Source organism: Melitaea cinxia, chromosome 8, assembly GCF_905220565.1.
Source record: "Melitaea cinxia chromosome 8, ilMelCinx1.1, whole genome shotgun sequence".
NCBI classification, from domain to species: Eukaryota; Metazoa; Arthropoda; class Insecta; order Lepidoptera; family Nymphalidae; genus Melitaea; species Melitaea cinxia.
The window spans coordinates 14,409,565-14,436,103 of NC_059401.1; the positions used below are offsets into that span (position 1 = coordinate 14,409,565).

Genomic DNA, 26,539 nt, shown 5'->3' on the forward strand with positions numbered 1-26,539 from the left:
GATGATAAGCAAAACTGTTGCTTAGATGACGACTGCGATGGCATTGTACCAAAAACTTTTTGATGCCAAGGTGATTTAAACTTCCGTAGAAAACGTACGCTGTTTTCTATTATCTATCTATCCGTGACTGCTTAATTCTGCTGGATCCCCCCTTAATAGAGATAACATTTTTTGACATACGCTCCATAAGAATCGTTTCCAAATTCTACCTCTGGTAGATTGATTGATTCAGCTTGTAACATCCCACTGCATGGCATAGGCCTCATTCTCCATATAGGAGAAGAGTCTTAGCTTAATCTACCAAGCTGCTCTGCTGCAGGTTAGCTGTATATTGATAATAAGAACTGGCCGTAAAACTTTTGGATCCAAGCTCTAAATAAATTGTCAAAAAAAAAACATGCAATAAAATATTAAAAATATTAAAATGATTCCAGTATTGGAGATAGCGAATGGTGAATACGGTGAACTAAATGAATATTTGGCGGCGAAAATCAGCAGCAGTCACTATTTTACCGAGAAGTCACCCATTGAACCACAAGCAGCTCCAAAATTCGCTTGCGGAAAACTAACAATTGTTGTCAACAATCCACCGGAGCTGTATAAGTTTAATGTGCTTTTCAGACGATGTATTATTCAACTATATCGAGATTGGGTAAGATTTTAATTTTGTACCAATTTATCAGAATTGAATTAAAACCCGAATACAGTGGAACTACTGTAATTTTGAAGTTATCCATTATACTGGTATAATACAATAATTAAAATACAAAAAAAATACAAAATTTATACTGGTATAATGCAATAATTAAAATAAAAAAAAAAAATACAAAAGCATGTGTGGCAGCTCGGACAAGCGATTGATGCTTACTCCCAGGATTACCATAACATTTAAAAATTAAAATTGTCTATTAAATTAAGTTATATTTATTTAAAATAATCGAACTATATTTTTTTAAGTCTAAAATCAAAACTTAAGTTCACGCTTGCTAAGTGTATCATAACCTACTATATAAAAACAGCTAAAAGCGCTATAAAACGTCACTTTAAGCGTCACTGAGCGTCAGCATCAGTTCTGTCACAAGAGTTCACTACCCATATTCTTTTCATACCATTTATATACTCTTTGTTTCATACCACGAACCTTATATCTTTCTTAAAGAGTAAATTCCAAAATGTCACAGAAAACTTTATTAATCGTTACATGAGCGTTACATAGTATAAAACAAAGTCGCTTCCCGCTGTCTGTATGCTTAAATCTTTAAAACTACTCAACGGATTTTGATTCGGTTTTCTTTCGTAAATAGAAAGATTCCAGGTGAAGGTTTATACGTATAACACATGCATAATATAGTAGAGGAATAATGATAGTTTTTGCAACCGGGCGGGTCGCTAGTAATTCATGAGTCTATAAAATGAATACAAAATATGTACAATTGTTCACAGACAGTAACGCATCTAAAGATACTAATGCATATAGTTCTTGGAGTCTTGATGGGTCTGTTCTATCAGTACACGGGCAACGATGCATCAAAAACTTTCAACAATCTCGGTTTCCTAATAGTCTCCGCCGCCTACCTCTGCTACACTTCTATGATGCCCGGAGTATTAAAATGTAAGTTGACGTCTTTACAACCAAACTTTAACCGAGGTAGGGCACATCAGGAAATTTCCTGCTCAATTAATGGACCAGCCCGACTGGGGTAGTACCTCGACCTTACAGATGATCACAGCTAAATAATACTATTTTCATGCAGTGTTTCTTGGTTAGTAAAGTGACCAGAGCTCCTAAAGGGAATTGGGGATAGGGTCGGCAACGCGTTTGCTATGCTTCTGGTGTTGCAAGTGTCTATAAGCTACGGTAATCGCTTACCATCAGGTAAGTCGTACGCTTGTTTGCCGACCTAGTTATATGGGAAAAAAAAGGATCGGTGGCGCGAAGGCCTGAAAAAACATATGGTCATATTGGTCAGTTATTTAAAAATGACACGGCTGCCATACTCATACAGATGTATTAAAAAAACATAGGATTACAAAAAATATCAAGCTTAATATAAAATTCTCATGTCACAATGTTAGTTACGATACTCCTCCGAAACGGCTAGACCGATTTTTATGAAATTTTGTGTGCATATCGGGTAGGTCTGAGAATTGAAATCTATTTTTCATACCTCTAAGTTATAGGGAGGGGGGATTAGGGGGGTTAATAACATATATGGCAAAAAACAAAGTCTGCGGGGTCAGCTAGTAAATTATAAAATAAGAACACTCGTTTCGAAGCATTATAAAAACTTAAGCTTTTATGTCAAGCAATTGTAGCAATATATTTTTGTAACTCAATATGGTCTAGTTAAATTAATATTCATTTTGTTGATCCCTAGTTCCCGACGAATTGCCGGTCTTGAAAAAAGAAAACTTCAACAACTGGTATAATCTCAAGACCTACTACGCGGCTACACTGATTACTAGTATACCATTACAGGTAAATAAATCATCTTAAATAAATCTTTTTTTATTTTAATGTTTATTTATTTATAAGTAAGCTTAACACAATTTTATATATTTAATGATTTATATTATTTTTTTTGCTGGATGAGGATTGCGGAAGACCGGGATGTCTGGCGCGAACTTGGGGAGGCCTATGTCCAGCAGTGGACTGCGATAGGCTGAAGTGATGATGATGATGATGATGAATGATTTATACATTCCAGTAATCTATACATATAAATAAAATTGGAGTGTCTGTTTGTACTATTAAAATAACCGCTTTTTACTTCATCACTTCAGCCTAATACAGTCCACTGCTGGACGTAGGCCTTACAAGGCCTACTGTCGCACCGAAAACGCTGCTGCCCGTCTTCGGTCTGTGTATTTCAAAGCCAGCAGTTGGATGGTTATCCCGCCATCGGTCGGCTTTTTAAGTTCCAAGGTAGTAGTGGAACTGTATTATCCCTTAGTCAACTCTTACGACACCAACGGGAAGAGAGGAGATGGCTTTATTCTAACTGCCGTAACCACACAGCACAAATATCAAAATAACATTACACTGTACATATATCAAATAACATTTTTTACAATTTTTGTCTGTCTGTCTGTCTGTTTGTCTGTTTGTTCCGGCTTATCTCTAATACAGATAGACTGATTTTGATGGGGCTTTCACTAGCAAATAGCTGATGTAATAAGGAGTATCTTGGATTTTTTTTTTAATTCTACGCGGACGAAGTCTCGGGCACAGTTAGTTTTGTTATATAATTATAAATTATTTTATTTGAAATTTTAAGTTTGACTAAATTCCTATAATCCATCCCAGAAAATTTATATATAGCCTAAGTAATAAAACAGTCTTTCTTATACAATGTATAAAAAAAAAAAACAAGTAGTCAATTAAAACTTAAGATTTACGGGTCGAAATATTAAATAATTATTGATCAGCATTATCACACATGATTTTTTTTTGTTTAATTTTTAGATCTCATTTAGCATTGTATACTCAGCGCCATCATACGTGTTGACCGGCCAACCGGTGGAAATTGAACGATTTGCAATGTTCGTGTTGGTTTTGGCCAACGTCACGCTGTTGGCTGACGCTATTGGAAATCTCATAGGCACTTGTGTGCAAGCAATCGTAAGTACTTACTTGTTGTTTTTTTTTGATAGACAGCAAGTGGTCACCACCGCGGTGAATCATACATGTAACACAAGAGGATATAAATACGTTTCTGGCTTAATTAATGTAGTGAGTGTCGTAAGAAGCGGTAGTCTTCCAGCTCTTAGCTTGACTCACGGCACAAAATGCAGCTGCACTTAGACGTAGATCTTCTAATAAGACAATTTTTAACATCAAAAAATTTCACCACATAAAGTTTCAATGTTTTCAGAAGAGCTGATAAGATTACTGCCCCAGTTCTTTCCGTTTTGGAATAGTTATTTGCAATATACAGTGAAAAGGGTAGATAAACCAAATAAATATTTTTAAACGTTTGTTAAAGTCTGAGCAACAATTCTGACATACAATTCTGACATACCAATGTTGCCTAATTGTCAATGCATGCCAACATCTGAAAAAGGTCTTTAATGTTATTTAATTGATTTCCTTTCAGAATGGTACGTTCTTTGGTGCCATCACGACGTGTACCATGATTGTTTTCGCGGGATTTCTCGTACTGACGTCGCACATGTCGCCTCTCATGCAATACGTTTCAACGATTTCTTTCCTCAAGTATGTTTTGGAGGCTCTGGCTCTATCAATTTATGCATTCAACAGAGCACCACTTGTATGCCCGAAAGATAAAATTTATTGCCATTTGAGGTAAGGCTTAATACATTGTCATTTTTATGTTACTTAAAAAATTAGTATATTTCTGGGCTAGCTTTTCTATAATTTAAAACTAAAATTACGAAATATAATTTTACTATTCAATAGTTACTCCGGGTGGAGTTTTAAAACTGTATTAAATGGGTGGAGTTTTTAAATGTTTGTTCGATATTTAATATAATAATATTGCTAGAAGAAAGGAATGGTACTTGTCGCGCTCGTCAAAACATTCGGTAAACATCGGGTATCACTGAAATTCAGTGTTGATTTTTGTTTTTATGAAAGCCAACTCCAAGCTGAGTGATATACCTTTTTGGGGCACAGCACTTAGCCGCGGTCGGTATTATTTGGTCATATAATCACACATTTTCACATTTCTTGTTTATTCGCCTTTTTTTCATAACTTCTTTGGAAATTTTTATATACATTTTTTTTTAACTTTTTTTTGATGTTATAGTTTTTTTTTTTGTAGTCTATATTATTAGTCTTGTAAATTTCTTTTTTCTATATGTACTTATTTATTAATTATTATTATTTCTATTTAACTGTGATTTTTTTTTGTGTAAAAACTGTCTGCGTTTTGAGTGATGCTTCGAATAAACGTGTTTCTTCTTCTTCTTCTAATAATCGATTTAAATTTCAACATTTAGTACAGAGTAAGATTCAAGCGCGAGAGCAAGACAATAGCAAATACCTACAGTAGAATAATCTTTAAAAAATATATTAAATTATATTAAATCATATAAAAATATCCTTATTTTAGCACACTTTAAATACTATTTCTGTTTCTGCTTTTTTATTTCTGCAAGTTTTAAATTTTTTAATGTGTATTATCATATTTATTTTTGTTCATTTACAGATACCCGAAGGAGATATTAAAGGAAATGGGTTTCAAGAAAGATAATTTCTGGACGAACATAACCATTTTAATTATACAGTTAATTGTAATACGTATAATAGTTTACTTCACATTAAAACGGAAAGTAACCAAATCCAAATAGAATTTCCGTCTATTAAACTTATAAGAAATGTCGTACTTATGCTATGCTGTAGATGTATTTACATCGTGATATACTAATCACAGATTAAGTATTAGTTACTACGTTGTAATAATTATAAAGATGCGAGACCACAGATGGCTCAGAGCATAACAATTAACAGCTGTCATTTGTTGACGAATAGCGTCAATATTATGTATCGAGTGAGGGGTATTAATTTTAAAAGATAAAAAATGACACGATAAATAAAAAATTCAACAATAATTATTGAATAGCTATAATAACTATACTATAAAAAATTTCGGGCGTAACTCAGGTTTATTTACAGAATCTTTGGTGGTTAGAAGGGAGGAGAATCATCTGTATATATCACTAAGTGTCCATCGAAATGCATATAATTAAGGTGGCGCAACATTAGCATCATACTACTGTACTGTGTGGCTACGGTACTAAAGAATTTAGCCACCCCCTCTCTTCCCGTGGGTGTCGTAAGAGGCGACTAAGGGATAACACGGTTCCGCTACCACATTGGAACTTAAAAAGCCGACCGGTGGCGGGATAACCATCCAACTGCTAGCTTTGAAATACACAGGCCGAAGACGGGCAGCAGCGTCTTCGATGCGACAAAGCCAGCACTGCGGTCACCAACCCGCCTGCCCAGCGTGGTGACTATGGGCAAAACACATGAGTTCACGCTATTTTTGGCGTAAACTTATGGAGGCCTATGTCCAGCAGTGGACTATGATAGGCTGTAATGATGAACATTAGCATCATGATAATCCTAAAGAAAGCGCCAAATGTTATGAATTGGTTTACCGTTATTCACATACTTTTTCATAAAATATTAATATATCAATAAGCATATTCATATTTTCAAAATAAAATCACTCTAGGTGCAAGTTTCCTTATAATAATTCTACAAGGTTTTATTTACTAAACTATTTTGTACAACGTAAGTTGTTGAAATTTTGAATAATTAACTACTTTAGTCGAGAATGAAAGTAAATTTCTTAACAATGTCATCATCATCACATCACTTCAGCCTATATAGTCCACTGCTGGACATAGGCCTCCGCAAGTTCGCGCCAAAAATGGAGTGAACTCATGTGTTTTGCCCATAGTCACCACGCTGGGTAGGCGGGTTGGTGGTCACCAGTCCGCCTACCCAGCCGCAGGTCGCAGGGCTGGCTTTGTCGCACCGAAGACGCTGCTGCCCGTTTTTGGCCTGTGTATTTCAAAACCAGCAGTTAGATGGTTATCCCGCCATGGGTCGGCTTTTTAAATTCCAAGGTGGTAGTGGAACTGTGTTATCCCTTAGTCGCCTCTTACGACACCGACGGGAAGAGAGGGGGTGGCTATATTCTAAATGCCGTAACCACACAGCAAGCGTAATCACATAGCAATAGCAATGTATGTATGTATAATTGTATATAAAGTATGCCGATACTTCAATTCATCTACAATTGCTACATTCATACCATTTGTCTACACCAGTGCGATTCTGGAAGATTTTAGAACTGTTTTCAACTTTTCTCCCATATAAGATGAATTTTCTCCCCTCTACCCTCTATAGCAGAACCAGAAAAAAAATTATTAACACAAGGCATTATAAATTAATCTAAAGCTTTTTTTCCTTACTTAAGACTGAAATTTTATATTATTCGAGATATATTTCTCAGTAGTATTCACATGTTAATACTGTAAGGGAATACTGATTGACTGTTACAATAATAATGCATGCTCCCGTAGCGTTTATTGTCTAAAATATTCTGTGATATAACAATTGATTTTATGAATCTTTCATTTTGTATTTTATTTATTATACTATGTAAAATATAATTAATTAATGGTTGTTTGGTATACTATTATAATTATTTTAGTTTATAATAAAATATAGATTGTGTAGACGAAAAAAGTATTATACCGTAAATCTGTACTGTATACAGCAAAATAATAAAGTTTCAAAAAAGAAGGAGGAGGAGGTTTCTCGATTCGACCGTATGAATATAAGATATTTCCACCTATATATTGACTCATCGCGATAGCTCTGAAACCATATGGCGCAGAGACTTGAAATTTGGTAAGAATATTCCTTTCGCCGAGTAGAGGTCAGCTAAGAACGGATTTTAAGAAATTCCACCCACAAGGGAGGCTTGTAGGGGCGTCAACAATGGAAAATTCCGGATTTAAACTATATATAAATCCCTATCGACTCCAAATTTGGTAGGAATCTCCTACATGTAATATAGAAATGATCAATGAGCGGATTGTATGATAACTCATCCCCATTAAGTATTGCGAAGGTGGGCGTTAACAATAAAAAATTTAAATTTTCGAGCTATAGCTCCTAAAGACTCCAAATTTTGTATGAATTTTCTGCAAGTGATGTCAAAATAATATTTTTCATACCCCTAAGAGGGGTGGGGGGATTAAGGGGGTTAATAACATATATGACAAAACAACGTTTTTGGCGTCAGTTAGTATATATATAAATATAATATGTGTGTAAAATATAATAACCTCGTCGCTTATGAACCGATTTTGATGATTCAATCAAAATAAGGAAACCAAGATCTGACGATGCCATCCCATAGAAATCGAGGGGAACCTTCGAAAATCGTTTTGGCGACTAGTACGTTTCTTAATTTTTTCGTCTACTTATCTTGTATTACTTGTCGATGTAATGAAGTCGGTAATTTTCGTTTGCTAGCAAACACAATTATATTGAATATTATTATTACAATTACAGGGTTATTTAATATTTTAAATATTCAATAAATTGTGCAGTTTTCAGAGCAAAATATAGTATGCTTTGTAAGTTTTACAAAATATTTGAATCTATTAATTTTTTAATCACCTTAAAAAAAGGAAGCTCTCGAAAATGCATTTTTTTACGTATGTTACCTCAGAACTGTTTACTGGGTGGACCGATTTCGATTATTCTTTTTTTATTGAATGGTGATGGGTGTCTTGTCGCATTTAAATTTAATTAAAAGCTGACAGGTACCTTTTTCAGTTATCGCCAATAATGCGTATTTACTTGACTACTTTTTCTTCGATCTACGTTGCATGATTCTTGTTTAAATCGAAAGCTGATGCTTGTCTTGTAGTCCTATTTAAATTTGATCGAGAACTGATTACAATTTTTTGAGTAATCTTTGATAATGCGTATTTACTTGACTATTGTTTCGTCTACCGGTTTTTTTTTTTTTTTTTTCGTTTACTAGAAAATAAAATGATGTATGTCTAAAGTTGAAAAAATAAAGGATTCTTATTTAATATAAAAAAACTGTGTTTTATATATATTTCCTTTAGTTTACGAGTAGTTAGTTTCACAATGTAATAAAGATGAGAATAAAATTATATTTATTACATATTTGTGGGTCTTCCCATCGTGCCTTTATTGTTATCATAGTGACAGCGATCATTACTCATAATAAGGAATATATCTGCCAACCCGCTGTGGGGAAGCGCATTTAATTAAACGCCGTCCTTTCTTCTACATAGAGAAAGAGGGCTCTACTTAGAAGTGGGATGTTACATGATGATTCAATTAATGAATCAAAATAGCATATAATCAAAATCTAAAATTATATTTCGATCCAAACATAAAAAATGTTTAATTTATAGGCAGAGTAGAGTCAGAGAGAGATAGAATTTTTTCTAAATGCTAATTAGGTATTCTGTTTAAGCTCTGTAGACTTACTGTTGAAAAATGTTAATCAAAGCATTTTAAAAGAGACCAATGACTGAAAAGGCCATAAAATCATCTCTTCGCTGTTTCTGTAATCTTATGAGGGTTTGTTTTTCTTGCAGTCTGGCTTAGCGAAGGTGTCAAAAGAATTTTGTTCGTATGTTTACAGCAAACAAAACCCGTAATATACAAATACAAACCATTTTTTTTAACTAATAATCTAGGTAAAAGTATTTTTGTTCGAGAAGTCGTTTGACTAGTTTCTCGACTTGTTGGTCGAATGCTTATTCGACTGGTCTGACTAGTTGCTTGACTACTTGTTCAAATTTCTGGCTAACTACATAATTATCTGCTCGAGTAGTTGATTACTTGACGTGTTGCGGCATTAGTTAGAAGAAAAGTACACTTTAGTCCGTTCTCATTACGAAAATAGTAAGCCATCACATTATCGCATAACTGGGCACCATTAATCAAATAATTAACTTCATTAAACATTAATCCATTATCACGCGATAAAAATTCCATTTTACATCGTTGCGTTGCTGATTTTACTCTAATAACAAATTATAAAACAAAGTCCTCCGTCTCATTCCGTTTCACCATCTTCAATTTTCATGGAGCTTTAACCAAATGACAGTAATTCCTATGGAAGGTTTAGGTGTATACTTAAATGATAAAGTCACTTAGGAGCTTTCTTTGAAAACGCTGCCTAAAAAACGTGCAGCTGTGGGGGTTGTGAGTTTGTGAGTAAATATTTCGCATGGATTGCAGTAAAACTTAATTCGCATATCTCTAATAATTCTTTGATTCTAGCATTTTTCCGAATACTTGGAAGGATGCTTACGTTCAGTGATGTACAAGATACCTCAAATAAAGTATCTCGAATACCAAATACAAAATACTTTTAAAATAAGTATTTCAGATACCAGATACAAATAACTTTGTGTAATGGTATCTGAAATACTAGATATAAAATACGTATCTTTCAAATACTTTTTATAGATAAAATACTTTTGTAAAAAAACAACATTATTTTTAATGAAAGTTTAATTTTTTACATATAAATCGCGTTGATTGCGCATCCGTGAAACAACATAATATTACATTTTTATGGTTTTAATTGGAACTTAAGTAAAACTAATCCTTCAAAGTTTATCAGTCATTTTCCTTCGATGAGGCCACATGATCATGCCTCCAAATGAGAAGAGTCGCTCCATAGGGGTAGAACTTAGCAAACAGCAAAAACATTTAAACTCTTTATGTTGGTATCTTTATTATTTAAATATTGCAATGTTTCTAAGTCAGCGGTGCTGCCTGATCCTGTGTTTTCGGCACTTGCAACAGAGGAATCTGAATCCTTTAAAAACATGTAATAGGATAAAAAAAGACAATTCTTTTTTTTCTATAAAATGTTGCCACGCCATCCATCAATTTGACCCTAAAAGACTAAAACACGGGACTAAAGATTCAATAGCGCGTTCAGTTTCTGCGACAACATTAATATTTAAAATTAATGTCACCTAGGATGTCACAATAGAATCAATTATCTGTTACTAAAAGTATCTTAGCAAACATAGTATCTACAAAATACTAAGATACCAAACAAAAGGTATTTAAATACAAGATACAAAATGAATTTTAAAAAAAGGTATTTAGTTACAAGATGAAAATACGTATTTTGTATCTTGTATCTGTATTTCAGATACTTTTATCTTAGATAAGTTAGATACATCTCTGCTTACGTTATTCCTATACCTAAAAAATCTGATCCTTTTACTATTACTGACTCGACCTATCTCTATGCTTCCTTTTCTTTCCAAAGTCTTCGAATGCATAGTCCACTTTCGACTTACTTTATATATGACGAAAAATGATCTTCTTAATCCACTTCAATCAGGGTTTAGAACAGGACATAACACGACTACTGCTCTTGTTAAAGTCACCGAGGGCATCAGATCATCAGATCAGATCAGGGCATGGATAACAGGAAGCTAATTGTTCTGTCACTATTAGATTTCAGTAATGCTTTTAATACGGTAGATCATGACGTGCTTCTTAGTACTATGTGTTCACTTAACATATCTCCATCAGGGATTGGGTGGTTTCGTAGTTATCTACAGAGGCGCTGGCAGAGAGTAAAGATGGAAATGGATCTTTACTCTTGGTCTAATTTGCCTGTCGATGTGCCTCAAGGTGGCGTCTTATCACCCCTTCTTTTTTCCATATTTATTAACAACATCACAAATAACATTTCTTCTCTCTACCATTTGTATGCTGATGATTTGCAAATGCTCAGTCTGAACTCGAAAACTTGCCTGGGGCTATTGCTATAATTAATAAAGATCTTGCTGCTGTATCTGAATGGAGTCACTATTATGGTCTTAAATTAAATCCAGTGAAATCACAAGTTTATAGTATTGGGTAGTCGGGTTTTTATTTTGAGGATTTACTGGGCTTCTTTACCTCCGGTGCTCATCAACAACACTTCCATACCATATAGTAAATGCGTTAAAAATCTTGGCGTTTACATGGACGAGAACATGAACTGGACAACGCAGATTAAAGAAGTGAGTAGAAAAATGTTTTCAACTTGGCATTCGTTAAGACGCTTACAATACATGCTACCTATTTCTACCAAAATTGCGCTCGCGGAAACTCTTTCCCTTTCTTATCTCGATTATGCAGACACATGCTATCCTGATCTTACTGAGCAACAACTAACAAAACTTGAGAAGCTCCAAAATTTAGCTATTAGATTCGTATTTTCTTTGCGAAAATACGATCACATCCGATTTTCGTAAAAAGCTCAAGTGGTTGCCAATCCATTTTCGCCCGAATACTAGAATGCTGGCGCTGCTTAACTATATACTTAAAAATCCCCAGGCCCCAGAGTATCTAAGAGAAAAGTTCATAGTACGTAAATCTGACAAGGTACTGCGTTCGAATGAAGTAACTACGCTGTAAATACCTTATTCATCATACTGCATTCTACAATTGTTCCTTTACAGTGCAGTCAATAATTCTGTGGAATGCCTTGCCACATAATATTAGGGAGGCTAACGCCGAGTTGCACGAAAAGAAATTAAAATTTAAGTAGTGATTAAACTAATTTAATCGCAAGAATTGTATGAAATTCTTGTAATTAAATATTACGTAATTTTAGTTATCTGTGATATTTATTTCTACGGGAACTAACATGGCATCGTAATTTTGTCGAATTTTGACGTGATTTCGACGTTTGAAGAAGAGAAACTTCTCGTTTTCAATATTATCGACGAGAAAGACGATAAAATAATTTAAATATTTTAAAGTCATAGTAAAAAATAAATAATACCGGGTGCCTATTTTTTGTACACCTAATAATAGATGATGTTATGCTTTTTATGAATCACTTCAGTCTGTAATATCCCACTACTGGGCATAGGCCTCTTTCCCCATGTAGGAGAAGGATCAGAGCTTAATCCACCACGCTGCTCCAATGCGCGTTGTCGGATATATTCCCTACTATGAGTAACGATCGCTATCAGGTGTACATGATAACAACCGGGACCGACGGCTTAACGTGTTCTCCAAGTCACGGTGGGGAGACCCACAAGGACTGCACAAACACCCAGACCACGGCAAACACCTGTATGGTCAATACAAATGTTTTTCATGTACGGAGATTGAACCCGCAACCGCTAGCGCAACAGCCACAATCCATAGCTGTGACCGTTGCGCCAACGCGGCGTCTTTATGAAATGATATTTTTTTTCAACGACTTTATTGATTTTTAATTAAATAATTTAAGGTCAGCAATTTTAAAGGATAACGTAGTTGAATTGAGCTATTGAAAATCTATCGAGTAGTATTTTTTATTTAATTACAAATATCATTATTTTGCAAGCTGGGGTATGTAAGTGTTGCGGTCGCTAAGTGGAACGCACTGATTGTCAAACTGACAAGTTGTTAGTGACAACTGAAAGATGACTAAAAGTCATTGTAAAGAATACGCTTTCTGAACTGTTTCTCATAAGATAAAAATGGGAAAACGGTACAAAATACAAATAAAGTGAATTTTAAAAGCATATGATAAATTAAAAACACAAACTGACCGTATTTTCGAATGCGCAATAAAATCAAAAATTAAAAGTGTGAACTTAAAGTTACCAGCAATATATAAATAATGTAAGTTTGAAATAACTGAACTTAAAAGTTTTAATATAAAAATGAACTATTCGTTATTATTACCTTTACAGGTATAAGTTTACACTAATACTGCTAATATTATTTACAAGTGCATCGTCTGATGTCACTTATTATGAAATATTAGGAATATCGAAAGATGCAACTACTCAAGAAATAAAACAGGCTTACAAAAAGCTAGCAGTTAAACTTCATCCAGACAAAAACTCTGTAAGTAATTATAAAAAAAAATTATAAAAAAAAGTTTTACCAAAATATTTTTACGAAATATTTTAAACCGAATATGATATATTGCTATATCAATTTTAAGTAACTTGTTCTTGATGTTTTTAATTTTTAAATTCGAATATTCATGTGCATTATAGTAATTAATTTTTTGTAATAAATTGTCCAAATTCATTGGAGAAGTTTCTAAAGTGTGTTGAAATATGTGTGGGCAGGATGTGGGTGAACATTCACTCTTGCTATGTTTGAATTATTCTCATGCATGATAAGAGTGACACAGTTAAACTATGATTAGTTTATCTTGAAGGCGTGATGAATTGTTTAGATAACATGATTTACCCCATGCTTGTATGACATATATAATGAAATATGGTTTTATATAAACTATATAAAAAATTAAAATCATACCTCATTCACAAATTAAAATGATAAAATTTTGCTTTGAAAAAAATCTTGAATGCATATTTTTTAAATTTACAAAAATGATTTCAGTAAATTTTTCAATTGTAATTGTAAATAAAATTTTAGTTTTGATAATTTTATGTTACTATGATTATCTAAAATATATACTGCTTTATTACAAAAAAAAAATTATATAGGGACTGACCATAAAAAAGTCACTCTGAACTTTACTGATTTATATTGTCACCCTTTCAGTGACCCCCTAATAAATATTTCATTACAAAAGCTAGTCCCTTTCCTCATTGTCACACTTTCAGTGACCCCCTAATAAATATTTCATTACAAAAGCTAGTCCCTTTCCTCATTGTCACACTTTCAGTGACCCCCTAATAAATATTACATTACAAAAGCTAGTCCCTTCCCTCATTGTCACACTTTCAGTGACCCCCTAATAAATATTACATTACAAAAGCTAGTCCCTTCGCTCATTGTCACACTTTCAGTGACCCCCTAATAAATATTACATTACAAAAGCTAGTCCCTTCCCTCATAAATAAATTCCTGATTAGAAACATTCCACATATTATTACTTCACCTTTTTTCTTATTTTTAAGATAACTTATTCTCTCCCCCCTATTTGTGGATAGGTTTTATTGACAAACCATATGGATACACATATTTTATCAAATTTTGTGTTCCTGTTATATTCATTATTTTATTTTGTATAACTTTCAGAATAAAGATCAACAGAAAAGGTTCTTAAAAATCACTGAGGCATATGAAACTCTAAAGGATCCACAAAAAAGGCATAACTATGACATATATGGATCAGAACAATCATACACAAGGAAATATGATTACCAATCACAAACTGAATACAACAATTTATATTACAATGGCCTATATCATGAAGATCCATTTGTCAAGACTTTGAGTTCTCGTAGCTTTTGTAAGTGTTTTTAGTAATTAAAAATATTCTAAAATTTTGGATTGCCCTACATGAAAAGTGCCAAGTATTTCTGCGTTGTAACGAAGACTGTAGTCTGGATCAATCAATCAATCAAAAATTCAGGAAAGCCATATTCAATAGTAGCCAAAGTTTTTTCTAAAGGAATTTAAATTTAACAAATTAAAACCTGAAATTTAAATATATATACAAAATTTTTCTGCTACTTTTACCAATATTATTGGAACCAATTTAGTTTCTTTCAAACTACTACAAAAAATTAGCAAATAATTATTTTTTTCAAATGCCATTTTTGGCTAATAGTTAAAACATGAAGATGATTATATTAATAATAATAATAATAAAAAATTGAAAATCACCTAAATTTTAAAATATCATGTTCCAAATATATCAAGAGAATTGCTCAGTACTATTTTGTTACAATTCTTTGTTATATTACATCATATTCTGTTGGAAGGTAATAACTGTGTAGCTACAGTTCAAAATACAGAAAACAATATGTATTTTTGTTGAGTATATTTAAAGTGCTAAATGCTACAGTATCAACTTATGTTGAGTTACATTTTATTAGAATTCCTAAGGTCAAAGAATTAATTAAAATATTAATTTTTAATTCTATTTTATATATTTTTCTGTTATTACCTTTAATACAGGCGATGTGTATTCATATACAAGTGAAAGTAATTAATTAATTTATTTATTTATTTATTATGATAAATAAAACAGCTTACACCAGTTACATTAATTATTTAAAAAAATATATAAAAACATAAACAATGCAATCAGATATACAGATTTCATTTAATGCTTCTCACTTTTATCTATGCTGTATATTATAAAACTATAAAATTTTTTACATAATTATACTATTTATAGATGTGACAGTTTTTTCGGTGTTTGTATAATTGAATTTTTTTAATAATTTTGGAGTTAACTCGTTAAGAAACGATCCAAAGCCCGAGATATTTAAAAAAAATGGGATTTGAATTTGTGTGGATAGGAAAGTCTCTTGCGAGAAAAAGAATTAAATATCACGGTAATCATTTTTAAAAAGTAAACTCCAGTCGCGTGTCGGAGCTAACACACACTTTTTTGTTTCAGATTCATATTTAAATGAAGGATTATATTTTATAAATTTCTATTCACCTTTCTGTCCTCCGTGCCAAAATTTGGCCAAACATTGGAAAATGTTGGCAGAAACTTATAAAGGAATTGTAAGACTTATGTTTTATTAGTGTTATTGCAAATGATTATTTACAGAGTGTGATATTAATTTTCAATTTTTTTTAGATAAATGTCGGAGCTGTAAATTGTAAATATTATAATTCATTTTGTTACAATAATATGAGGATTGGTAGTTACCCAACACTTCTGTTTTACCCTGATGTAAGTATACATATATTAATGATTACACTCCTACCTATTTATTTCTTACATCTAATTTATGTTACTTAAATTGCATTGCCTTCTTTATCTATATTACTAAAACTATAGTAGCAGATAAACATTCCTATTTATTTATACTTTTATTTTCTAATAATATGCTGTTGTACAATATATTATTTATATTATAAAATGGCAGTATTATTTTGAACGTTTTATATATTTAAAGTAAAAGAAGACTATTATTTCAGGGTAAAAACGGCAACTATCTTCGCTACAATGGCGCACATACATTTGATGCGTTGGAAGAATTTGTATTAAAGTTTGTTCGTAGTACAGTTCGTGTACCAGTAATAGCTAACATTGTGAAGACTGATGAACCCATATTGTATGTTTTGGATGAAGACATTGGTGAAAACAAAATATTAAAAATCGCATACCATCTCGTGAGTATCGAAAATTAATTATAATAAATAGCCTTTTATTATTAAAACAAGGTACATTCATAAAATGTGCATATTAAATTAAAAATACTTTGAAAAAGGATAAAATTATTTATATATTTATTGAAATTAATATTATTTATTGAAAATTAATTATTATTTTTGAAATACGGGGGTATTGGTAACCTGAAAGCATCTAAACTCTGGTGTTGTAGTATGAAAATTTCTTGATGTACCGTATATGACCATGTATGATATATGTTATTTCGATAGCTGCATGAAATAAATCAATGTTTATATACATTAATATTTGTCACTTGTATTGGTTTTTATCCTCGCAATTATTATTTATTATAAATAGCTTATAATCGTTAACTATTGATAGGGAAATTATCCAACCTACGAAGTAGCAGTGCACATTTCGTTCTACCTTTTTTTCTAAGATGGAATACTTGCTCAACTGTGTGGTTTTCAGACAGAGTTTAAATGGTTCTGTTCATCTTAATAATTAAGCGTCACGTTGTTTGTCCGCGATGGACTCCTAGACTACTTAACCGATTTTAATCAAATTTGCACACCATGTGCAGTTTGATCCAACTGCAGTGATGTGCTATTTGATGAAAGATAGGCTATATATTATTTTGATATAAAATTACATAATTTTTATTTAAGAAAAAAAAGTAAGGCGATACGAAGTTCGCTAGGTCAGCTAATTATATAATAACAAAAAATTAATTTTGTTTATTTTGTATGCATTAACATTTTCAAATAATTTTTTTTTTTTTTTAATTTACAGAATGGTATAGCAAATGTGTTCATGGCTGGTCATATTCGAACGCATCTAAGTAACAATCCTGAAACAGTGCTAGTGTTTAAACATAACGAAAATGTCAAAGAAATACAGAGTACAGATGAAAATGAAATTATTAAAGAAGTAATGGAAATGCTTCATCCAGTGGAGAAAATAGACTTTGAAATGTTTCAGGTAAGTTGTATGCTTAAATTTACTGCTATATATTGTTGTAGTATTATTTTAGTTTACATTTATTTGCTATTTTAATTAATATTATAAAATCCATCATTAGCGGGACATCATTTTGATAAAAAAGTTTTAATTTTGTGTGTGTTGTTTACAGAAAATTAGAAATCAACTACGAAATGGATATGAAACTCCCTGGGTATTGTATTTTACAACAGACGAAAGCAACATGTTGGCCTTTCATCAAATGAGAAGTGCAATACCAGCAATGAACTTTGGTAAGTTAAATATAAGTTCTCTTTAGTGGTAGGCCTTTACCCAGTGTTAGTAAAATTACAGACAGTAACAAAATAATACGATATAAGTTTCATTGAAACTAAACTTGATTGAAATAATTATAGCCATAAGTTTCAAAAGAAGCCCCAAAGGAGGTGGACATGGCAAAGCCGCGATACTGTGGCGAGGAACGAGATAGATTTCATCATAGCGGAAAAAGGCACATATTCAGAGATGTCTCAGTGGTTAACAGGCTTAACACCGGCAGCGACCACCGCCTAGTACAGGACACTCTGAATATATGCCTCCGAAAAGAGCGGGCCCGCTTGATGAAATCTATTCTCGGACCTATGCTGCCCCAAATACTAAGTGGCTCCGAGCAGTTCCAATTGGAACTCCAAAACCAATTCGATTCGCTGAAAACTACTGGTGACGTAGACGAGATGACCGACAACGTGGTGAAGACGGTGTGTACACTGGGTCGCAGACACTTTCCACCGACAAAATAAACGAAGCAGACCAAACTTTCTCCCGAAGCCTTGGATCTGATGCGGCAGCTTGAACTCTGTATGAACTTGGACAAAACGAAAGTTATATTTAACAACCAAGTCATACCGAGACCGGTATCGGTCGATGGATCCGTCTTGGATAGACTAATCTGAGAAATGTTTCGAATAGATTATTTTTAGTGTCTATGAGAGACTCATTTAGATATAACTAAACTATAAATGACTAGCAATACCCGTGTGAAACACACATCAGCCTATCGCAGTCCACTTCTGGACATAGGACTCCACAAGTTCGCACCAAAAATGGTGTTCAAAACTCATGTGCAACAGCCCATAGTCACCACGCCTGACCGTAACCACACAACAGACAGCGTGGTGGATTAAGCTGCAATCCTTCTCTTACATGGAGAAAGAGGCCTATGCCAGGCAGCGAAATCATCATCATCATCATCACCACCATCACCATAATCATCACCATCATAATCATCATCATCACCATTATCACCACCATCATCGTCATCATCATCATCATCACCACCATCACCACCATCATCATCGTGATCAGAATGTAACGGCTAGTGGCTTGTACTGTTCCAGGTGTGATCAACTGCTCGCGGCAGGAGCAGCTGTGCCTGTCCCTGCAGACGGAACGCGGTGAAACGGCCGTGTGGGCGCTGCTTAAGAGCAGCGGCGCCTTCCAGCGCCTGCGTGACGTCACGCGGCCCTCCCTGCGGCGGGCCGCCCACGCCAGGGCCCTGCACTCTCTGTCGCCCTCCGACCTCGTCAGGGTTCTTTCGGGAGGTACGGCCTGCTTATCTTAATATATATAAATCTCGTGTCACAATGTTTGTCCGCGATGAACTCTTAAACTACTTAACCGATTTTAATCAAATTTGCACACCGTGTGCAGTTTGATCCAACTTGAATGATAGGGTATATTTTGTTTTGATATATGTAATTATTATATTTAAGAAAAAAAATAAGGCGATACGAAGTTTGCCAGGTCAGCTAGTAATAATATAATAATAACAATAATAATATATTCTGAGATTATAGCTATTGTATGCGTTTGCATCATTTATAACTTATTAAATGTCTCTAATCACAGCATACCTCTTGGCATAGGTCTCCTCTAACAATTTCCACCAGAGGCGGGTCGTGACATTTTTTAATGGGAGTTCACAAAAAATTCAACGATAAACTTAGAACTTACCATTTATTTTATTCGTACACAAAATCCATTCCGCTTATATAGACTCACCATCACTGCCTGCGCTAGCTCCGAACACCGGACACGGAAAACAAAATAGTTTATTACTTTCTTCACATCCACACAATCAAAGTGTTTTGAAATATTATCATAATGAGTGCATTTGTTTCAGATATGGGTATATGGGTGCTATTGATTGCACCGTATCAAGTTTCATGGGAACATTTAGATTTACCGTTCACACAGGCCAGTATAGAAATGTTGGACTCGGGAATCAGTGTGAGTATATGTGCAATCTTTTTTTTTTTTTCATCTACGACATACACACACAGTTGTCTGTTCCTATGGTAAGCAACTTAAAACTTGTGTTGTGTAGGTAATAGCCGACTGCTATGGCTACATACTATTTTTTTTTTAGATAAACATACATACAAATAATGCATATATAAATAAATATATATATTACATCCGGACTCGATGTGGGAATCGAACCCATCAACCCCCGGAGCAGAAAGCAGGGCACTACAAACTATGCCAACAGGATAATGAATCTTCTATCTATTTCTATATTAATACCAGCTGACCAGGCAAATGTTGTTTTGCCGCTAAACGCTAATAAAAAATAGAGGTTGGTGGTAGAAGGGTGAAAGTTTAGGGTTGTGTGTATTTTTAAAGCCAAAGCATAATAAAATAAAAATAAAAAAAAATGTAAAAAAAGTTTTTGGCTTGGGCCGGCGGCCACCCTTATTATTTAGGGGATTTAAAAATAGCTATATATATATAAATTAATTTTTGCTATTATGAAGCTACATAGTATAGTAATCCAGGAGCTTACTCATCATACATATAATAAAAATTTAAGGAGTCGCTGTCTGTACATTTAAGATATATGAGAAAAAATATTTTTACGACCTTTATTTTAACATAAAAAAATTTAAAATAACATAATATTAACAATAATAAGGCCAGTAATAGGTTTTCCTATCTATACATCTTAGTACTGTTACAAAAGAGCAGTATTAAGAGCCTATATTAAAATGACTTGAAAAACAAAACAAAATTAAGTTAATAGGATAGCCACATTAAGGATAGTAACATAAAAGATACATGACCCATCACACTAAGCATCACAGACTAACAACATGACGTAGAATAAGTACAGTGAGTCCAAACGTATACAAATAGCCAATGTAACATAATTTTTATATATAATTACCAACAGACATTCCAATTTTATTCATCTGTATAGGTAATAGAACTTTGTACTAAATAACAAACACAACAACATCTATATGCATACTTACTTTATCAACGCAAATGGCACCCAAAACAATGATTGTCAGAATATTTGTCTGTTTGTCTGTGCGTTTGTGCACGCTAATCGCAGAAACGGCTTATCCGATTGTTTCATGTCAATTGGTTCTTAAATAAAAAAGTTATTCCAATTTAAATAATCACATCGAGCAGGTATAGTCACTATTCCATTAGATACCAGTCGGCTGTTACCTATAACACAAGCATTAAGTTGCTTACTTTAGGGACAGACGACCGTGTGTGTATTTTGTAGATATTTATTTATTTATTATATTTATTAGATTTAAATATAATTACCAGCTAACACAATAAAACCTTTAATTATTAATAACAAATTAATCAGTCGTATATAATATTCCTTACAGTTTGGTATAATGTCCTGTACAGCGAGTACAAATAAATATTGTCGTGATTTGATTCACAATGAACCGGCCATAATTGTACAGAATGGCACAATCAACTTCAGATACACTGGAGACGGCAGTAAAGATGAAATTATTGATTTCATCCAATTGCTTAAAGAAACTTCTGGTAAGCTTGTTATGCAAATATCATCTTTTCTGTATAATAAAAATATATATATTACTGTATGTTTGTAGAGTATATATCATCGTAAATTACTTTAGTATTATTCCATGATTCTTTTATGTATTTATTTATTAATAATCACCACCGGAACATTCACTGCACTTCTGTGGAAATTAATGACAAATGCCATTTCAAGTGCCTTCCCAATTGATCTAAGAATTTATATGTTTCAATTTAGCATAATGATTATTTTTATTTACACCGCAAAAGTCGGCAAGGTTTTTTTTTATTAAATTAAAAAAAATATTGAAGGTAGTATTAATTATTATTATTTTTAGTTTTTTATTTGATTCTGACTAAATTCCAGACATAGAGTTATCAGATGAGAAAGCAATAGAGATAGAGTCTCGAGAGGCGGAAGAGGCGTGGCTCGTAGCCTTCCTGCCGCCCGCCTGCGCACGCGCATGTGACGTGTTCCGCGCACACTGGCGAGCTGTGGCCCAGCGGGTAATGCTCTAATGACCTATCTACATCTATCTAACCTATCCTCTGGTTGCCCATATTATTATGTACCACTTAGAGTATACAGGAAGTGAGGGCTCCAGTAATATTATGTACCACTTATAATCTACAGAAAGTCAGTACTTGTTCAATCGGATCTGATCTGAACCGCATTTCAATATGCGAAAACCATACTAGAGTTTGTGTTTTGTAGTATAAGTTAACATCTAGTTATAATGCATTCACACCACGCTGCTCCACTGCGGGTTGGCGGATATGTTCCCTACTATGAGTAACGATCGCTATCATGTATTTATGATAACAACTGGGACCGACGGCTTTACGTGCTCTCCGAGGCACGGTGGGGAGACACATCTCACAAAGACATAAATCCAAATCAGACAAAATATTTGTACAAATGCAACTCAATAAAAATCTATCCTGAGCGGAAATCGAATCCGCAAACCGTCAGTGTTTTGGGCAACTACTCGCTCCACAACACCAGAGCGGTTGTAAGTGCTAGTAATAATATAGTATTATAATTAAGTTTAGTTTAAAAAAAAATCCCAAGTTTTTGGTGTAATATAGATAACTTTAGTATACGAACGTACATATGTATAAAAGTCCCAACATAAAGATATTTAAAAAAATATATGTATATAGCAGGGTGACTGAAACAAGTACAATCCGCCCGATTGTAAGCAGTTACCATAGCCTATATCCTATGCTTAGACAAAACAGCAATAAATAGTCATATCCAATGCCTATGTTGAAGCAGGAATCTAAAATATTACAGATAGTAAAAACCAGTACAGAATGATTACAAAAAAAAAATATTATTTTATTTATTTGGGAAACAAACAATATAAACATCACATACAATTAAATTTCTTCTTCTTCTTTTTTAGGGATAATGGCTTTCAATAGTGCCAAATGAGCACAGATGATTTCGCTAATGTCACGCAGAAAATTAAATTTCTTAAAAAACACATTTATCAATAAAGTTTCCAGTAACAATAATACACAGACATGTCATTTGAAAAGTTGAAGTTTTAAATCAATTAACAATACAAATTTTCTACGTGACATTGGCGAAATCATCTGTGCTCATTTGGCACTATTGAAAGCCATTTTAAGAAGAAGAAGAAGACAATACAAATTGTATTAACTATCAAAAAGAGAAAAAAAATCAGTTAAAAATAAAAATTATGGGGTTAAAAAAGATACGAATTAAAAATATAAATATGATAATATATAAATATAAAATGAAATTTGAACATAGATTTTTATATTTAAAGACTAAATGTAGACAATAATTGAGAATTTATATGAATGAAGTTTAACTATGTACTTCTACTCTTAGCTGTGTGGCTACGGCATTAAAGAATATAGCCACCTATCTCTTCCCGTGCGTATCGTAAGAGGCGACTAAGGGATAACACAGTTCCACTACCACCTTGGAACTTATAAAGCCGAATGGCGGGATTGCCATCCAACTGCTGGCTTTGAAATACACAGGCCGAAGACGGGCAGCAGCCTCTTCGGTGCGACAAAGCCAATACTGCGGTCACCAACCCGTCTGCCTAGCGTGGTGACTAAGGGGGAACACACGCTGTTTATGACGCGAATTTGTGGAGGCCAATGCCCAGCAGTGGACTGCAATAAGCTGAAATGATGATGATGATGATGTACTTCTACCACTTTTATAAGTCTTGTAATTTATTTTATTTGCAGTTAAAACCATTGGATTTCGTCAAAGTGGGATTGTATGACTGTGACACACTATTGTTTCCCTTCTGTAAAGTTATTCGCACCCCTATAGCAAAATACTTCCCGCTTGAGGCAAAACGTCAAGTTAACACGTATGTACCATTTATATACTTTTAAAACTATGTACAGTATATATTTATTAATAACACACTACATGTTTTTTAAGTGACTTAAAAAACGAGGTTCTCAATTCGACTTTATTTTTTTATGTGCCTCATAACTTTTTATTAAGTGTATCGGTTTTAATGATTCTCTTTTTATTCGAGAACTCGTACTCGTGGCGTGATTAAAATTAAAACTAGATATGCAATGTAGTTTTTAAGTTATTTCTCTAATAATGTGTATTGTGCATCAATGTAATTTAAATTGATTTATTTTTGTTGGAGAACAAAATACAATTATCTACCTACCAAACTACGAAGTTCTAAACGCTCTTAAGATAATTGAATCAAGTTTGTTCATTAAGTTGTTTAAGTTCCTTAAATGTCACCAGTAAAGGAAAAAAATGCATTCTTCAACTTAATAACACTAGTATGTATTTTATAATAATTATTTTCTAATAACTGAATATTATTTTTAGGATAAGTTTACAATATCTCAATGAAGTGCCTTATATACTGGAATCAGTACTCGATCAAATATACGACAGAATTGTCAAGTTGAATTGGCAAGCTTTCTCTAAGAACGTCATAGCTGAAGATTTGTATCCTAACAGGTAAAATAATTTTACATTATTTTAAAGTTCATTATCAAAATTAAAATCACATTTCAACAATCTCTCGAGAATTGTAAAAGGTCCTATTATGTTATCCAGAGCTAAAATACCTCTTCAAAAATCCTAATGGAAATTTTGTGTAATTTATAATTAAAGCAATTTATTTCCAAAATTGGCTGATTTTTTCATACAACTATTGTGACATACGAGTCAGTTACTATAGATACAATAAACCATATACATAGTATAATTTAAACAGAAATCAAATAAAAATAACGAGTGTGCTTTAGACCACACGACTGGAGTAAAACTTCTTTAGCAATAGGCCTGCGCTGTGTCTTAGATATACGAAACGTAACTGGCTATGAGAGAGAAAAAAAAAGTGTGCTCGCCCCTCTCTCTTGCTCCGTTCGCATTGACAATCACACTTTTCGTAACGCTCTCGTCACGCATTCACCATCTTACTCCCCAAGTCAAGCGTGCGTAAAGAAGTTTATATATATATATATATTCTTTATTGCACTTTAAAAAAAACATAATTACAAATCATTTTTATAAAGGATCTTCAAAATACATAATTATATACATGCTACATATTATATTACGTCTCTCTTATTTCAGAGACAAAAAACCGTGGCTAGTCTATTTCCATTCTCCACGTTGTTACCACTGCTATGAAATGTTTCCCGACTTTGTCATCACTGCATATGTATGTAAAGCTATTTATTATTAATTAGATGCTAAGATTTGTTAATTATTGCATTTTAGGAGATTATGATGTTTCAGAGGCTGTTTTATTTTTTAATATTGTAAATATGTATTCTAATTACATTTGTTTTTTTTTTTTAATTAGAAAATAATATGCCAGCTTCTTTGAAATATAATTTAAATTTGAATAGGATTAACACTGTCTATTTGTTCAAACACATGGTACACTAAATTTTAAAGAATCTTCAGAATGTTATAGATAAACAAATAAGTAAGTTTATATCTAGAATATTTACAATCATATTATTTGTTTTGACAACTGCTAGGCAGAGATAAAGATAATCCCTGCTAAAGATGTTTCTTTAGGAAAATAGTCGTTTGTCAAGTTTTGTGTTTGTTCTTGTTGTATTTTGTGTTTTTTAGTTTTGTGTTATGTTTCCAGACTTTAATTTCATTCTACTGAGGACCATTGAGTATGACGCTTTGTTTTAATTAAATATTTTTCTTTCAGCACCTAGGAAATGATTTACAATACGGAAAAGTAAATTGTATCACCGAAAGAACTATCTGCCAACAAGAACATATCTCTCACTACCCTACAATCAAGCTTTACTTGAACCGGCAACAAGGCCGCACGAGTACTGTGATTATATTGAAACCAAAACATTACAAGAAACTCATAGAAGATATAAAACCACATTTGTTAAGATATAATAGTGATTTTGGTATAAAAAATATTGATATAAAAAGTCACATAAATTTCAAGGATGAACTATAACGTTGTAGAAATTAGGTAAATATAATTAATTGCATAATTTAAATCTATTTCGATGCTTTTCGCTTATGTATGAAAAGTAAATACATTTTCATAAAAAAGGAAACGAAAAGCAGTGAAAACCATCCTTGAAAGTTTTTAAGTATTAGTTTGTTTATAATTTAAAAAAACGTTCCATAAATGTACTCATATTAATTACATCAAATACCTCCTATTTTGAAGGCGGTTATAAATTGAATTTAGAACGCAAATGTATTACTGCCATTTTTTTATCAAATTCGTACTAACTTCTCACACAACTAACATTTTTCTATACAAAACTTATGAGATCGTGACATATGCGTAGAAAAATAAACTGGGGTTAAATTCAACCCCACGGTAAACAAGTCGTTAATGTTCTTTTATCTTCAGTGTACTAAAATTATCTGCTTTTAAAATATGAATCTCAATGGGTCTCAAATCTCAAATCGGTTAAAGATATATAATTCTTTTTTTACATTAAAGAGTGAAATTCTAATAGGTGTTTAGTTTATATTTTAATAAGGCTGTGATTAAAATATATAAAATGATCACCGCAACATAAATATATTTAATATTGGCGATAATGCTACTATATTTATCTACATATTTCAAAATATTTAATTA

At 32.8% G+C, this 26,539-nt stretch overlaps 1 protein-coding gene across 1 annotated transcript in view; it reads left to right on the top strand.

Annotated features, from left to right (window-relative positions):
• LOC123656063 (dnaJ homolog subfamily C member 10-like) overlaps positions 1–26,193 on the top strand; it is a 59,316-nt gene extending 33,123 nt beyond the window's left edge. The window contains exons 6-25 of the mRNA XM_045591787.1: positions 435–652; positions 1,444–1,612; positions 2,379–2,479; positions 3,467–3,622; positions 4,098–4,306; positions 13,243–13,399; positions 14,552–14,765; positions 15,885–15,997; positions 16,074–16,169; positions 16,418–16,612; positions 17,406–17,594; positions 17,746–17,866; positions 18,971–19,174; positions 19,756–19,862; positions 21,263–21,428; positions 21,793–21,932; positions 23,613–23,788; positions 24,277–24,411; positions 25,033–25,120; positions 25,631–26,193. Coding sequence (XP_045447743.1) covers positions 435–652; positions 1,444–1,612; positions 2,379–2,479; positions 3,467–3,622; positions 4,098–4,306; positions 13,243–13,399; positions 14,552–14,765; positions 15,885–15,997; positions 16,074–16,169; positions 16,418–16,612; positions 17,406–17,594; positions 17,746–17,866; positions 18,971–19,174; positions 19,756–19,862; positions 21,263–21,428; positions 21,793–21,932; positions 23,613–23,788; positions 24,277–24,411; positions 25,033–25,120; positions 25,631–25,897 — 3,221 coding nt within the window. The 3' untranslated portion in view covers positions 25,898–26,193. The remainder of the gene's footprint in view (positions 1–434; positions 653–1,443; positions 1,613–2,378; positions 2,480–3,466; positions 3,623–4,097; positions 4,307–13,242; positions 13,400–14,551; positions 14,766–15,884; positions 15,998–16,073; positions 16,170–16,417; positions 16,613–17,405; positions 17,595–17,745; positions 17,867–18,970; positions 19,175–19,755; positions 19,863–21,262; positions 21,429–21,792; positions 21,933–23,612; positions 23,789–24,276; positions 24,412–25,032; positions 25,121–25,630) is intronic.
• The last annotated feature ends 346 nt before the right edge of the window (positions 26,194–26,539 follow it).